Source organism: Haliotis rubra, unplaced genomic scaffold (genome assembly GCF_003918875.1).
Source record: "Haliotis rubra isolate DU_JTF1 unplaced genomic scaffold, ASM391887v1 Scf1305, whole genome shotgun sequence".
Lineage (NCBI taxonomy): Eukaryota > Metazoa > Mollusca > Gastropoda > Lepetellida > Haliotidae > Haliotis > Haliotis rubra.
The window spans coordinates 43,266-61,221 of record NW_025765232.1 but is presented as its reverse complement, the minus strand read 5'-3'; the positions used below and the strand labels follow the sequence as shown (position 1 = coordinate 61,221).

General features: G+C 38.7%; 1 protein-coding gene across 1 annotated transcript; it reads right to left on the bottom strand.

The window, feature by feature from the left end:
- Window positions 1-259: 259 nt before the first annotated feature.
- On the bottom strand, window positions 260-17,752 carry LOC124267353 (medium-chain acyl-CoA ligase ACSF2, mitochondrial-like). Its single transcript, XM_046702267.1, has 18 exons — window positions 17,575-17,752; window positions 16,598-16,778; window positions 14,251-14,385; window positions 13,862-13,912; window positions 13,508-13,584; window positions 12,813-12,851; window positions 12,171-12,294; window positions 11,483-11,578; window positions 8,908-9,080; window positions 8,092-8,183; window positions 7,216-7,286; window positions 6,880-6,987; window positions 6,434-6,582; window positions 5,960-6,107; window positions 5,130-5,182; window positions 3,820-3,877; window positions 3,095-3,166; window positions 260-639 (listed from the first exon to the last, which is right to left on the bottom strand). The coding sequence occupies exons 1-18, from the start codon at window positions 17,607-17,609 to the stop codon at window positions 583-585; spliced, it is 1,719 nt and encodes a 572-aa protein (XP_046558223.1). The 5' UTR covers window positions 17,610-17,752; the 3' UTR covers window positions 260-582.
- Between the last annotated feature and the right edge of the window lie 204 nt (window positions 17,753-17,956).

The window sequence follows — 17,956 nt, the reverse complement described above, 5'->3', positions numbered from 1 at the left end:
AGAGTGTGTTTATGACGAACACGCTTATAGCGAACTGATGGGTATAATAAATTTATGTTTTTACTCGGCAACATGGAGGATATTTTTGTCGAAATGCATGTAATGACCTGCGGTTATAGCGAACTAAACTAAGTGGTCCCTTGGAATTCGTTAAAAACGTAGTTTATATATATATATATATATATCATTGAATATATCTCTTAACGAGGAGACATATGCTATGATATAACAACTATGGTCACAACTGACTAGGCAAATATTTAGTTTGAATACAGATTTTAATGTAAATACTTGTGATGATTTACCACTGAATTTCTGAAAACTAACAAATACAAACATCAAATGAAAAACAACAACAAAATGTATGACTGCCGTGATGTTCCAACAAAACAACGGTGTTGCCCACTTGGTGTATGCGCTTACATACATATTCTTACACAAAAATTAGAATAGCAATGTTATAATAGGGTACAGTTGGCGCATGCGTTCATACATCAGAAATTAGCCTCATCTAGACAGTTTCTGTCATCTGTGAATAGGAAAAGTAGCAATGTCACAATATGGTACACTATTTGCATGCGTTCATATCTCAGGAACGATCCTCATCTTGACAAGTTCGGTCAGCTGAGATCGGGACACCTGTGGACCAAACACGCGACAGTTACATTTAGAAAAAATAAATATAAGGCAGAAAACAAGCCGTAGGAATTATAAACATAAGGCAGAGAAATAGCCACAGTTACATCTAGGAATTATAAACATAAGGCAGAGAAACAAGCAACAGTTACATCTAGGAAACATAAACATAAGGCAGAGAAACAAGCAACAGTTTCATCTAGGAATTATAAACATAAGGCGGAGAAACAAGCCACAGTTACATCTAGGAATTATAAACATAAGGCAGAGAAACAAGCCACAGTTACATCTAGGAATTATAAACATAAGGCAGAGAAACAAGCCACAGTTACAAACAAGCCACAGTTACATCTAGGAATTATAAACATAAGGCAGAGAAACAAGCCACAGTTACATCTAGGAATTATAAACATAAGGCAGAGAAACAAGCCACAGTTACATCTAGGAATTATAAACATAAGGCAGAGAAACAAGCCACAGTTACATCTAGGAATTATAAACATAAGGCAGAGAAACAAGCCACAGTTACATCTATTATAAACATAAGAAAACAAGCAGAGAAACACAGTTACATCTAAACATAAGGCAGAGAAACAAGCCACAGTTACATCTAGGAATTATAAACATAAGGCAGAGAAACAAGCCACAGTTACATCTAGGAATTATAAACATAAGGCAGAGAAACAAGCCACAGTTACATCTAGGAATTATAAACATAAGGCAGAGAAACAAGCCACAGTTACATCTAGGAATTATAAACATAAGGCAGAGAAACAAGCCACAGTTACATCTAGGAATTATAAACATAAGGCAGAGAAACAAGTCATCAGGCAGAGAAACAAGCCACAGTTACATCTAGGAATTATAAACATGAGGCGGAGAAACAAGCAACAGTTACATCTAGGAATTATAAACATAAGGCAGAGAAACAAGCCACAGTTACATCTAGGAATTATAAACATAAGGCAGAGAAACAAGCAATAGTTACATCTAGGAATTATAAACATAAGGCAGAGAAACAAGCCACAGTTACATCTAGGAATTATAAACATAAGGCAGAGAAACAAGCCACAGTTACATCTAGGAATTATAAACATAAGGCAGAGAAACAAGCAACAGTTACATCTAGGAATTATAAACATAAGGCAGAGAAACAAGCCACAGTTACATCTAGGAATTATAAACATAAGGCGGAGAAACAAGCAACAGTTACATCTAGGAATTATAAACATAAGGCAGAGAAACAAGCAACAGTTATATCTAGGAATTATAAACATAAGACGGAGAAACAAGCAATAGTTACATCTAGGAATTATAAACATAAGGCAGAGAAACAGCAACAGAAACAAGCCACAGTTATATCTAGGAATTATAAACATAAGGCAGAGAAACAAGCAACAGTTATATCTAGGAATTATAAACATAAGGCAGAGAAACAAGCCACAGTTACATCTAGGAATTATAAACATAAGGCAGAGAAACAAGCAACAGTTATATCTAGGAATTATAAACATGAGGCGGAGAAACAAGCAACAGTTACATCTAGGAATTATAAACATAAGGCAGAGAAACAAGCAACAGTTATATCTAGGAATTATAAACATAAGGCAGAGAAACAAGCAACAGTTACATCTAGGAATTATAAACATAAGGCGGAGAAACAAGCAGCAGTTACATCTAAGAAATATAAACATTTGGCAATTAACTGCTGAAGCCAAACTGTTATGCTTCTCACCAAAATAGCCCAACGTGTGGCAATATAATACCGTCGTTAGTGGTAAGTACCTAGTGGTTCGAATACCTGTTCTTATTCTATGTATATTCATTCGAATCTTGAAATGCATCTACATATACATCTATCATCGATCGGACCAGTAAAGATCCGGGTTAGAATTGGCCTTCAGCAACCCATGCTTGTCGTAAGAGGCGACTAACGGGATCGGGTGGTCAGGCTCGCTGACTTGGTTGACACATGTCATCGTATCCCAATTGCGTAGATCGATGTGCATGCTGTTGATCATTGGAATGTCTGCTCCAGGCTCGATTATTTACAGACCGCCACCATATAGCTGGAATACTGCTAAGTGCGGCGTAAACCTCAACTCACTCACTCATTATTTATCAATTTCTGAAACATTTATTTCTCTTTTTATGCTGTTATAGGAATCTCTCTATCTGTTGTAATGTGAAGCATGTAAGTCAGGTGACTCATCATCACGTTCGGTGTTGCTTTGAACAAGATAATAAATGAATGATAACATTCCTCAAGTGATAACCATACACTACATATGGTCGGGATCAGATGGATATATAGGACGACCTAGGTATTCCGTTTGGGACATATCCCTAATCACAACAGCACAGATCTTAAATATTACATGCAATCTGAAGTATTCTGGACGCAATCGTTAAGGCATGCTTTCTAAATCCAAGTTATAATCCAAAATAAAATATTTACCTTCTTTCGTGCTCCAACTTTTGGAAACTCATCAAAGAACAGAACATGGTCTGGTCGGGCGTTTTCGAGCACCTGAAAGTGAATACTTCAAAAGTGAGTTGTGTCCAGCTAACTTTATGAATGGATGACTTCGTGAATTAGTGATGACACCAGGTGTTCGCGAAAAGGGTAATCAGGGCCGCCCCAGCGGTAGCACCCGTCACTGAAAAAGTATGCTTTTGGTCTACCTACCCTGCAGAGTCGCACTCTCACTGTCTGTACGTGATTTTCATAAAAATAGAAAACACTACGGACGATGTGAACAATTGCACGGATTCTGTTTATTGAAAGTATATACGAAACACTTCAGACAGATAAACCTGTATATGAACCCTTAACGTCTACTTTAAAGTTGAATTCATCCATTTGGGTATGACTGTGGCAAAAAACAATTTCCATTGTGTTTAATGGCGAGTAAATTGTCATATGTGTGGTTTGGGATTCTTTATGCAATTGAGTCCGTTCTTCGTACTTCGTTCTGGTATCTTACGGAATTCCAATATGATGTGTTCAGTGTGGTCTGTAAAAAATGCCGATCACTTCGACAGAAAACCCGCAAAACATATTCATATTATAGATGGGATAAACATGCACGTGCACGAGTATCGGTCAATACACGTATGCTTTAAACAAAGATTACCATGGCAACGAGACCGGAAGTGGGGTATAACTTAGGATCAACCCACCTTAGTGGACAAAAATGCCTTTATATCCTCGCTACTGGCTACAGTACGCCTGCGTAATCTGAAACATACATACATGCAAAACATTAAACAGACAGAGAGACAATCAGCATACTGTCACTTGTTATGATACAACTATACAGAACTATTCACAGTTCTGAACACATAATACAAACATACATTGTAAATAATATCAAAATGGTCATTCAGTTTGGTTTGTACAGTATGGTATGCAAAGTGGTACCTTTGCAATTGCTCAGGTATTTATTTATAACAGAAGTGCAGTGTTCACGAATATATTATGAACTTCATCTTCAATCAGATTTCAAGCCTAAATTAGCCGCAGATAAACAGGTTCTTAAAATGTTTGATATGTATAAGTGACTGGTGTTATAATAAATTAAATTTTCATCAACGACGAAAAGCAGTCTTCTTGAAGAGTGTCGAACAACCATTCCTTAGAAAGCAAGATTTATGGATATCAACTTCTTTATTGTGAATAACACGACTTTTCGGAGCGTATGCTTGCTCCTTCATCAGGTGGAAAACCCAGGTTGGAATGAAACTGAATAAACTTCATGCCTTTTTACCAACAACCGGTCAAACTCTATTTTACGATGATGTGTGTGCAAATGTGCCGATTTTATTACGAATCTCTGCATAAAACGGATGAGGAAGAGCCTCTTACATGTATCATTGCGGTATCGTTAACCAGGGTTTTCAGCCAACTCGTTGTGAGCATTTTGCAATATAGGCTAGCTCTTGTATTGCGTACAACCACCAGTAGCTAAAGTGAAGACGTACAGTCTGCTAGGAAGCGGGAAGCTGAGGTACTGAAGTCCCCAAAATTCCCATCTTTGTTTGGTTGTGGCTTACCATACGTGTTGTAAACAATATTTGTATGTGAAAACTTGTCTGATAAAGTTGCTTTTAAGCCACTTGCGTCTGTGTACAGACTTCGCTTAATGCGAAATAATGCGATATGTTAACTTTACTCACTCACTGCCATCTTATTCCTCGCGTTGTTCCTTGATAGTGACATACGGTTCACCACAATGAATTTGAAACTCACTTAAAACGATACCACACATTTACTTAAGTAACTTTTGTGGCATTACCGCAATTATTGCGCCAGTGTTGCGTCTCTATCACTTGGCTTTTACGGCGCTGATGAGCAGCTTTTGCGGCACTTTCGCGCCACCTTGCGTCATTTTCACATGTTGGGGCATCATCGCGCAACAATCAGGGCACTGTTATCGCGAACCTATTGAAGTTGGAGACAAGGAACTTTTAAAGTGTGTTAAAGTACTTACATGACGCAAGCAACAATGGTTGTACCAAATTTGTCTCCGCTCAATCCTATGACCTGGAACGTCAGAAGAGGAAGACATCGGGGTGAACTGAACATGGAACATCTTTGGGAAGCATACACACTAGTGACATTCGTGTATGTTATCCAATCTATCACATCTCCATTGTATTATGATATTTAACCCTGGACCTGTCACTAGCTTTGTGTGAGAAGTGATGTCACACATCATTCCCACTCTAATTTAGCACATAGTACCTCGCTGTGTAATGCCATTTTAGTTGGGTCCAAGTGTTTAACAAAATGGATATGTAACGAACTATATCATCGGGGATGGAGTTTTCTGTCTTAATCTGCAATCTTTGTAGTGGAAGACGAAACGTTTATGAAGCTTTTTGCCTGTGGATGCATGATTCATAATAACCAAAGAGTTTTGCCACTTTATTATTCGTACATAGTTGATGTTCCGTTGCAAGAGATGTTTCTTATAGTATCGAACAAAAATGCACTATTTTCTTTAAGTGTCGTTCAGAAATTGGCGTGATGAATAATTACAAGTTCTTCTCGATAAACAACAGGTGCTATTTATTGACTGATGTCTTTCAGATGATATCGATTTAGGCCCACATTAATTTATCCCAATCATTTCATCATTACTGATCAAGGTGTAGAATAACATCTCCATGAAGACCATCCATGATCTCAACCCGGGAAATCGTGGTGTTGATATCGACTACCTGTCATATTCATTTTAACAACCAGTAATGATATTCTTGGCAATGATCTCGATGTGGACTGCCAATTATCTCTGACACGTCACTTCTGTACATGTACCTTTACGTCTCGCACTTTCTCATGTTGTCTCACTGCAGCTTCTACAACTTCCGGATAGACCACTTCGCCCTTCTTTTTGAACCTGATGCTGTCTGACTTACGACCAAGTATTTCCACGTGACCAGTCGGATCCATCCTTCCAAGATCACTGAGCAAAACAAGAAAGTAACATGCACTTATTTCATATGTTGATCTGCTTTTGTACGTGGTAAACCGATAAACTTAACCGCTGCTCTCTCTTCACAGAATACCAAGACGTTCTATCAAACACTGTTGTGTTGAAGTTAAAGAAACCAACGAAAATACTCTGAGTCATCCAAGGTTCTACACAACATATGAATAATGAACAAAGAAAGCACCCGCTGGGATCAAACATTTCCTTCGAGACAACAGTAAGTTCGATATAACCATGTTTAATTGTAATTAATGTTCTTAATGTTTCTGAACTATAAAGAAGGTATACAAATGCATTACCCCGAGTGGAACCAGTTCCGTGCGTCAACAACCTTCTGGGTATTTACGGAACTACTATGATATCCGTTACACAGTGGCCAGCCTCGGAAGCACAGTTCTCCTGTTGTATTGATAGGGAGGATGTCACCATCATCACTTACCACCTTAACCTAAAAACAAATTGGACCAAATCGTATGGAAAAAACGATTGTCAGTAGCAATTAGCGAGCGTTAGATTGGTCATCAGCAACCGTAAGAGATGACTAACGGGATCGGGGGGTCAGGCTCGCAGACTTGGATCGATGCGTATGATGTTGATCACTGTATGTCTGGTTCATGTTCGATTATTTACATACCGCCGCCATATAGCTGGAATATTGCTGAGGGCGGTGTTGATCAATGAACAAAAAACAACATATCCGCTGGCCAGAGTACTCAGGGATGTTTGGTAACAAGCATCGTAGTACCTCGACATGCGGCATAGCATAACCCGCAGATGTCATAAACTGCTCCTTTGTCGTCATGTCTGGGGATGTAGTCGTCGCTGTCAGAAACTCAGTTGCCCCAAAAGCAACCTGGATAGAACGTTACACATAATAGCACATCCTCAACATCATACAATAGCAATAACATCCATTTATGGCATTTACTACTGATAATAAGTAACGTGAGTTTGCACATGAATCTTGACTTTGATCGAACTTTAGATGATGTATCTGTATTTATTTCATTCCTGGAGATTGGTATTTGTATATTTGTATTATATATTATATATAACACATGAGAATTATAATTCAACATACAACGGAATCCGAATATTCCTCGGCTATTTTTCGTCGAACCTCTTGGCTTACACCCTGAGAAACAAGTAAACCTATAACATAAAAGTTCCTTCTGGTACAAATAATAAACGTATGTAGTAAAGTGTACAATTCTGAAGAAATGATCACAGGATGAAGGTGTTTCGATTCAACATTACAGCATTAAGGAGAAATGGAACGTTCCTGGTTAACAACTTGTACATTTTTTGCAACGGTGTGTCGAGGATACTTCTTGCCAATTTTCCAGGCAAATGAATATATAGTGAATATGCCCCTTTTAGCAATATTCAAGCAATAGTACGGCAGGGGTCATCTTAACAGGCAAGAGCTATCTCCGAAACGCCAGTGCAAATCATGAAAAAGCTGTCATCCATAACAATAGAAGTGGCAAACCCCTTTCCACATCCATCAGAAATCTCTACGAAAAGCAGAGTCGATTGTACAATTGTGACTTTATCGTGAGTATATATTTGTTTCAACAGTATTGCAGCTGTCACCATGCTATACGATGAAAGAGCATGTGTTTATGAAACACTGTGTCAAAGTGATGATACAAGGTGCTCGCGAAGATGTGAGCGTATCCTGCCCTACATATATAAACATATGCTAAGTCTCGTCAATTGTTCACCTGAAATAATTCGAGAACGTATGGTATAAATCAAAATAGGGAATTGCATCGGACATCCAATTCCTCGTGTTCTTTAATTTATTAAAAAGACGAGTACGGCATTAGGTAATATTAAGAAAAGACAATCTTCTGCAGAAAGAACAATTCGTTTTATGGAATAATTTACGCTATTGATACAATGTGTCATTTCAACTATATTTGAAAAGAAATGCAATGACAGGAAGCGTTACCCGATCTGAGCGACGAAAGATTGTATGGTGAGGCTGCAGCTTCCTCCACCAAGCGAACCATCCAGAAGGGCATCAAAGATATCGTTGTGATCCTAAACCCATTGTCACATGTAAATACACCTCCCTTGGTCAAGTCATTCCCCATAATTGGGCAGAGAGGTCAGCAGTTGTAGTCCTGTTTATCAGGTTGGAAATATGTTAATTCACAGGCATACTATATAGCGTAAATAGGGTTGCGCAACAGAGAGAAAAATTACCAGTCTTCCTTAATGCGAGTGAAGCGAGCAAAGTTGGCAACGTACTTCCCTCGCATCGGTTCGAACAATATTTTTAATGTCAAAATAAAATATTGCCACCATCAAAGGGAGACACCCATTTCCTCACAGGGTTGTGCTCTCATATTTCCAACCTCATATTTAATAAGTACTCACGTAAAATATATTTCATGCAACATTTTAAGTGCCACTCTTGGCATTATCAAATCCTTTTTCACTTCCATTACCCCTACCAGCTTCCTGTCTTCACCTTTTGGACAATGTATTTTAGTAATTTTTATAAGTCTCTCCGATTAGTTTTGTTGTCCCCCTGCATGCTATTGCTGGAATATTGCTAATAGTGGCACAAAATCATACTCACTCAGTTACACACTCTATGCGATTAGTAATTTCCTATTCCAAGATTTAACAATCATTGCCTCCGTTTACCTATTCGAAACTACTTTTATGAGAATGGTCAAAGGCTGTACAAAGCAAATAATTTATTCCAAGACTGTATCTAACAGCGCAATAATATACATTTAAGAAAGACAATACACACTTCTCTTGTTCAATAATCTCCTTGAGTCTCTGTACACCCTCCTCTGTGTAATCTACAGTGCTGGGCAGCATGATGCCCACGTGGTCTAGTCTCCAGTGAAACAAAATGGCCAGGGCCTGGGTGACCGGCATGACGTCATCGCTGCTGGTGTTGAGCCATGCTTCGACCTGCGGCTGAAATATAGCAAAAGAACAAGTACAAGATGAAGCATTCCTTCCCTCATACCGTGGTATATATCAATAGGAGTCAAGCATTGGCAGATGCACCATCAGTTTAGACTTAATTTAATGCTTCCTGCAGGAAAATCAGTTCAAATCTGTGTAATATATTCAAAGACACATATACATGGTGAATAATTCGAAACTGGAAATAGGAATGTACTAGAACAGATCATTTCGTTTTATAATGGGCATTGAACGATGACATGTATCTTCATTCATATCTTTATTACAAAATGTTCGATTTAACGTGGAATAGTTTACTTATCTGGAGCATGTACTCGTTGCTTGTCAGTCTTGCCAGGACATATATAGAGAATACTCCAATGAGACCGAGTGTGGTATTTTCTTTATTACCCACGTCTTACATGCATTAAATTGACAAAATAAAGTATTTTTTATATTTTTATGGTTTCAAACCGAAACCGGTTTCATACAGAGGTTGCCGAAGAGTTTTGTACTGTAGTACAATGTTTGCATGACGTCACACTGTAATGACGTCACTGCCTTGGTAACCGACGTCACGATGCATGTCAGTTGTCATCGCCTCGTACAGCCTCCTACAGTAAACTATTCTGTAGCACCCCGTTTCTTGGTTTGCAGTTGCTTCATTCGGCTAACATCACTGGTAGAAACATTGCGTTTATGTTTTTCGACGGATATAATGTTTTCAGTTCGACAATTAAACAGCGACACGGCGACATTCGCAATGTTTACATTCCCACAATGCATTTAAGTTGTAGAATGAATGAATTCACGTGTTTGTTATGAATGAAAAAGTAGCTTCGTCACAACGTGACCTAATTGAGAGGTCATCGGTTATCCAATCAAATCGTTAGAATCTCAGGTCAAGTCGTTACGACACAGGTCAACGCGATACGACACTCGTGTGACGTACGAGATTAGTATGCAACTACCCATACGTTGACCACGTGGGTAATAAATGTGTATCTCAAATAAAAAAAATTATGACCGACACTATGACTTTATCAAGATTTATAGATAGTTTCCACTTGTCACGATAATAATTCAGTGTACTCAAAATGTTCTGAATTCCAAGTACATTATCTGACAAAAGTATAATAGCATGTGGAAAAAGCAATGGGAACTATTCTATGTATTCAGGCTTTAACTCTGTTCGTCTTTCTCCTTTCACGACATGTTCATTAATGTAAAAAGAGGAGCGGCGTGGTAGCCCAGTGGTTAAAGTGCTCGCTCTTCACGCTGAAAACCCAGGTTCGATTCCACACATGGTTACAATTTGTGAAGCCCATTTCTGGTGTCCCCCACCGTGCTGGAGTATTGCTAAAAGCCGCTTAAAACCCAGCTCACTCACTACTATAAAACAGAAGACTAGAAAACACAATTGGACTGAGGACACGACCTTGTCTTTAACCTGCTGGGATCATTTCAGCTGTATATTTTACACAGTCGTACAGTGATCGATTCTCTTGTTATTATATCATGCCTGACATCTCTTCTATTAATGTCATAAGACGGTTCCTTTCCACTCCACCAAATTCTTTCTACAATCACTATAAGCTACACTAAACTTTCCTTTTCATTTAGCTGAATATTTTCTGATGAACGCATTCAACACAATGGTGTCTGGCGAACAATTTTCCCACAAACTGTTGATGAATTCATGACATTAATATTAGCCAAATATTTAATTATTTCTTACTTCTAATTATCTTATGATTATTTCTAGCGTTGTTATAAAGGTTGCCATTGTTACAGTACAACAGTAATACTGCTGAAACAAATATATACTCATCAGATGGTTGATGGACATTTAGAAGTTGGAAGGTAAAATAACAATGTATGGTATGGATTTACAACTTCTTATTATTTACAACACGCCGTTTCTGGGCCACTTATCGCCCTGAGGGTATTCAGCTGAGGAAGGGGCAAGAAGTAGCCCAGAAACGTCGGGTTGTAAAAATAAAGAAGTTGTAAATCCATACCATACAATGATATGTTATATAATACTTAGGATATTGTCAAAATTGTAAATCGACTGCTTTAAGCATCAATTTCTAAAGGATGCGGCAAAGGTTTTGACGCTTCTATTTGTAAGTATCCTTTGCGCATATCTATCTTGTAGTTAGCATTAATATTACCGTTTTCTGTGCCTGTGCTTGTGGTTAAAATAGCTTTGAAAGCATTCGCAACATTTCAATGCATTAAGCGGGAGCATTTTTAAAGGAATATGTTTAGTGTAAGTTGTACCTTAGGTGTTACATGAATCAGTTCATTTACAAACACCACGTGGTCATACCCTTACGTTTAGAGGACGAACACCTATTCGGATTTAAGTGCATAATAATTTGAACCTGGCATTCTCAAGTACAAACCTTTCTCTGGGGATTCTTTCTGATGATGGTGAATTTGGCAAAATTAACCAATGCATGATGTCCCACATACATGAGTTTCGGTTGTCCTGTCGTTCCCTTTAACACATAAATGTATGTATATAATTTGTAATGGTTGAGGAGAAATTGACATCGCTTCAATGAGTGAATAGAAAGGAGGAACAGAATCAGATCTCTGGACAGCGATCTAGTATTAACACATCCCGAGCAAGATAGGATATGGGCAGACTGTTGCAGATATAATGTATGTTTATCTATGACAGTACATATTTAGATATCAAACTGGCTGCATCGTTTGCTCTCTGTCGGCTTCGATGACTGCACGTGGAGCCGTACAACCTATGTAAACAAAGAATCGCTACGCAAATCGAAATAGTGTTACATGTTTTTGGATATTTTCTCAGTGAAACTAAACCATTCTATTTAAGATGTTTAGTTAGATGTGTAGACTCGTCAAAAATAAAAGAGTAAAAGAAATCTGTACATTATATTGAATGGACATTGCAAGATGTGACGAATCGTCACATTTTTCTGGCCTGTGGCAGAGGTACTATGCTGGCTTGCCGCATGGAACTCTGGGTAGGAGAGTGAATGAACACATGTAAAAAACAACAGTGCACTTGATATTATGAAGCCATGAATTGAAGGTATGATTAAATGAAATACATACAGATGAGGCCACTATCCACGCATTGTCGTCGAGGGAAATATGACGTTTGGATGATTGTAGTTGTTCATCTGGCACAGTCTCTCCGTTCTTTAATAGCTCCTTATGGCTACAGACATTTGCCGCTCTACAAACATGGGTGCTAATATAAGAAATATGCACAATACCGTCAATTGATTAGAGTAATACATTTGTTGAGATTTAGGGTAGCGATATCGAAGCAATAGAACAATCCTATAAACTTCGTAGCACCTATCTACATTCGTTCAGTTGTTCGCAAACACCAGGTAGCATAAATGTTTGACGGTGGTTCAAAGATTATCCCAAATATTTGGCTTCAACAACTAAGCACGGGAACAGATGTTTCGAAGATTGATTTCAATCCTTCATATTCAGATTACATGAATTATATATGTTTGTAGACAGAGGCATATTGTTGAAAAGTAACAATAAACGGACAATAATGTTCAGAATGGGAACGGTGTATACATCCGTCAAAACCAGGATAAGGTATCAACAAAAGAAATTAGCTAAACTCAAGACAAAAATCAATCAACCAATACATTACTAAACGGTATAACAAACAGTTCGCAATTACTTTTGGACACAGGGAATATTATGTATAATGATGTTGTTGGCACTTACGAATTCGTACTGAATGAAACGCAGAAACAATCCCAGTTTCTGAAAGATTTAAAAGATACCAGTTAATTGATGTCAAACTGCATCTCAATTCATTTAGTACACTGTTGGCGGTTTTTGCTGAGAATAACAAGCTGATGGGAACTAATAATTCCACATATTACTCAATTGGTATTAAACATACAAGAACTTAATCACAGAGAATACCTCCTGTTTCATTAACAACGCACCATTATGTCAGAAGAAGATTAGTTGATCGCTTAATTGTCTGCTCCAGACTGGAACATTTACAGTCCACAGGCATAAAGCTGTAATGTTGCTGAGTTGAGTGTGGCGTTTAACAACAACAAATAAATAAACACAAGAAGAGTAATGTCTAGAGGCAGCTCTGTCTGAGGTGCTCAGGGATGGTAAGAGACTGCGTATGTGTGACTGTAGGCTTTACTGTGGAATGTTAAACATGGATAGGTATTCTGCTGACATGATAAAGGTCGACAATCAGAGCGAATCTTGATTTTCAGTCGCGGATTATAGGATCCTGATACGCCCAAGGGACGCAAAACTTGACAGAGAAACAGCTTACCCTAAAGAACCGACCACATTTGTGCCTGTCATGAATCTAGCTGAAAGGAAACAGGAATGATATACATTTGCACTTTTCACCAACTTTACGATTGGAATTAACTGGTTAGACACACCTTTCAGGACTGTTCCCAATAACTTCCTCAACAGTCGAGATCTCCTTCTCTCCACAGATGAGCAGTTTGGGTTTTACCTGTCGAGGAGAATTACACAGACACATTGTTTTATGTTCGCCATCAAAATAGCATTGCACTGCACCTTTAATATGTACAACCGGACATTATATTCAACGATTTGACTCATTTGCTGAGTTACTGTAAGCAGTTTAAAATATGCCATTCTAGTGCCAAGCTAATATCGAATATCTCCATAAAGAGAATACTGAGAGACTTCGAGGCAAAATATGGAGCCATACATTCTTAACATCTTTTGGCGGAAGATAATGCGATGTTCTCTGTCATTGTACTTACAATGTCAATCAGCCGAGCCAGGTCTACCGCCTTCGGGGCACACAGAACGTCCTGAAAAGCAAACAGGATGATCACACGTTCCACAGTTGATCATATGAATCACAATTACGTCATCTAGTAGATCATTACAGATACTTAAACGAGAGTGCTGTTGAAAGGTTGTAATTTACTTTTCTTATATAAATACACTATGGAATAACTAAATCAATATTCACAGCCAATGGCCTCTTCAAAGACTTTTTTTTATATTTACAAAGGCAGCATAGGGTGTACGTTAGCTTCATTGTTCGTGTGCCCACAACCCTCCCCCCACACCCACACACACCCCGACTCCGAGCACGGGGGGTGGATGACAGCGCGCCATAACGTGCTACGAGTAACATACTTACGTTGAAAAACACTGCTCCTATAGCGAACACTGCATGCATAATGGGGTAGAAGTCGATAGTATCTAACCCGACACAAAACACCACGTCGCCCTTCAGAACACCTTGTGATATCAAGCCTTTAGAGAATGAGTTTGCCTTCAAAAGAGGATACAATAATGAAATGCATTATAGAAATGAAACTAATTTAATGCAGGTGAAAATGATCGTATACAGACACTGTAGCGAAATGAAATAATATCAAGACAAGACATTTGGAAATGTTATTATCAATACCATGTTTCATAATCAGGATTATCAACACAATATAATGTGATAGTGTTATTCAATATATCATAGAGTTGTAATTGTATGAAGTCACATTAGACCTACCATACAAACGGTGAACAAATCCTCAAACCTGAACTCATATACACCAAAACAGAACAAAAAGAGGAAAATAATCTTCCAAAACTGCAGTAATATGTGACTCTATGAATACTTTATTTACAAAACTGATGAGAAACAGTAGCACGACATCGGGGAACCTTCTTCGGGGAACGATGGACCATATTGTGCAGAATCGCAAGTCTGACACTGAGAAGTATGAATATAGGTTTGAAGCTTACTACAATAGGGGTTGGTGCGCAGCATCCCGATATCAAATTTTCAAGATTGGATAGTGACGAAAAACATTACTTACCAAAGCCTGTTCGTCTCCTGCACCGCCATCTTTGACGATATTTATGCTGTTTCGAGATGCTATTCGCCCGCTCTTGTAGCTGATGAGCGAGTTTTGTTTCCATTTCAAACGATTAGTTTTCCATTACAGATGCGTTTGCTTCGGTTTTAGAGGATATTGTTGCAGTTTTGGAAGATTATTTTCCTAGGCCTGATTGTGTCCGTCGAGATTCAACAGAGGGAAATAATGTACTATTTTGAGACTGTGAGCACCCGGAATAACCCAGCGTGGTCCATCCTGGCAAGATACTTAATGTTCCCGAAGAAACACATCTCACATTACATCCAGACCAGCATTTTGTGAAGATCGCTTTCAACCCCGGATTCTCAGTCTATGTCTGTAGGGCCCGTAAGTCTCGCTAGGCGCTACTTCCGGTAATAGATTTCCGGTGACATGCATGTATTCAAGAACCAGGTCTGCTTCTTATTAGCGCGACCGCAAAATATGACTTCACCTGATTGGACCAAGTCTTCTACCAGGCTTGGCTAGACAGCTGTTGACAGATATACACGTGCTATTCATGCAAAATAGCCCAAGTGTTTTTGTAGCCAGTTGTATGATATAAATTTCTGAGTCAGACAGGCGAGGTTGCTTAGCCAGGACAGGAGCCTTGTAACAGTGCCATCGCCATTGCCGTAAATTATTGTTTGTCACTGGAAGTACTAAAGTCTCGCAAAGGGCCGTGACCTACTTACGGACCTTATTTTGTTGAATATTCACATGACTGTCCTTATGGCTTTAATAACTACCATTATATTATATTGTCGTCGTATTTGTACCACGATTGAATTTAAACTACCACCATATTTCGTACCGCATTTGCAATTCGTTTGGAGTAATTTGTATTGATATGTTTATGTTTTCACACAAATGTTTGTGTTTATAGATGTACTGTTTCAACTTGTAAAGTTACACGTAAAAACTATTATTCTCATTTTGTGTTTACTGTAAGTCCAAACAATACAAGTAATTTCATACATTCTTGTTTACGGTCAGTGCAATACTTTCAAAAGCAATATAAACTGTGCCGTTACTGATACAGAGATTACTGCAGGCGTGTATGTCAAGGACTGTTTATCTTACACTGAGTTGTATGACAGGTGCGGGCACAATCCTCTGTATCTTAACATCTAATGGATGCATGTGCATATAACTGTACCATCACGAGTGACGGCGACCGATTTAGTGGATATTTCTTTATGTCTCGTGTGACCCATGATAAAATACTTCAGCTGTATGAGTCGATGATAGTGTAAACTAATTAAGGTCAATGATTATCTATTAAAAAATCTGAAAAATAAAGTTTCGACACAAACGTAGGGTAATATGACTTAACCATACAACGTATAACCTACTAACAGTGTAAGGATCTATACAGAATCGTCACCATGGAGTGGTCAAACCTCCACATGGAATTCGATGTCACACGTGTGTTATGTATCTCAAATGGGGTTCTAACACACAGGTGTGTAAAGCATACATGCTCGAGTTTTGTAAGTGCTAGCTGGTTTGAAACGTAGATCTATAGTATCCTGCGTATGTTGTTCAACACCTTTATTCCCATCATGGTTATAGCAATGTATTTCGTATACCCCTTTATTTAGAATTTCGCAGCATGAAAACTCCTACCTGTTCCAGTAACTGCTTGGCGGTGATTGTCTGGTTGTACTCAAGTACCCGGTATAGTATTCGGGTGGGGCATCCACTTGCTGCAGCCTCCACAAGTTGCGGGATGGTCAGTCCACAAAGAGGCTCCTTACAGGCACCGTGGTAATAGCTAATTAGAAGATTCTTTTCTGGGACACAATCGCTGAAAGTGGAATGGTTGCTTTCATTTAGTATTGATCTTTGTGTGTGTGTGTGTCTTTGTGTTTCTGCGTCTGTGTGTCAGTGTGTGCGGGGCTGTGTGCGGGTGCGGTAGCGCGTGCGTGTGCTTAGAAGGTAAAGAGTAAAGAGATTATATTAAGGGACAAAGAGAGCATCCAGAGTCTCGAGCCATGAACTGGTTTCTAAAAAACTGTACCCATATAGAACATCCCTTCCAACCAATGTAAACCCATAGTTAAAACCAAATCTTAAATAGGGGAAATGTACGATATATTTGCAATCAATTGGAATACCTGCTTTGTTGTTTCGGTTATACTTTGTTTTTGTGCGTGCGTGCGTGCGTGCGTGCGTGCGTGTGTGTGTGTGTGTGTGCGTGTTTTGCAGAAAATTGTGAATCATATTAGTAATCACCACTCGAATCACAACTGATATCCCAAAGAAGAAGCAAAGTCTGATGAAAAAAAGTCCTTGTCAGAAAATGTGTCCAAAAAGAATATACGGAGAAGAGATGCAAAGTAGTTTATTGACTGGGTTTGAGAGTTTAACACCGTAGTCTAGCTATAATGGCCGGACAAACAAGATTCTGCAAAAATCAACGCCATTGAGACTAAATTAAGAACCAAATTCAAATTCAAAATCAAACGTCGCTGCCTCTTTCGACCCGCTTGAATTCGTTTGAGTATGTAACTGTGTCACATGTGAAGCAAATAGAAACTACAAAACCTGTTCCACATCCACAATGTAATATTTGTAGGAAAATAACGAAAATACCATCGCACCTGTTGTGTCTTTCCAGGTCCAAGGAAAAAGCCATTCTTTGAGTGGTGAAGATGCCCCGAGACGCAAAACGAACACTGCTGTTTGGCCTCCAGCACTCCAATATTGTGCAAGGACAGGTCTAACAAAACTATATCACTGCGGTAGTGTTGATTTTATCTTTCAACACGTGCACATGACCATCGCCTGACGACTGAGTTAATATTATCTGCCTTGTTATAGATCTGGCTGCTTTGCACGTCGGGTAACATTGAAAAAATGTTACAAACATGACATTGAATATGAATCACTGAAACCCTTTAGGGAGAAATGGTTACAGCGGAGATGGTAGCACATAAAAAGGGGGAAGAAACAACAGGATAGCATAACTGACTTTGTAGGTAC

What these genes read in the sequence shown, in the direction of transcription:
- LOC124267353 (XM_046702267.1), bottom strand. Translation starts at nt 17,609, where the DNA reads ATGGCTTTTTCCTTGGACCTGGAAAGACACAACAG. An exon ending in TAGGAGCAGTGTTTTTCAAC is followed by an intron (nt 13,913 to 14,250) that starts GTAAGTATGTTA and finishes TTTGCTTTTCAG; the next exon opens with GACGTTCTGTGTGCCCCGAA. An exon ending in TGGCTCGGCTGATTGACATT is followed by an intron (nt 13,585 to 13,861) that starts GTAAGTACAATG and finishes TCTCCTCGACAG; the next exon opens with GTAAAACCCAAACTGCTCAT.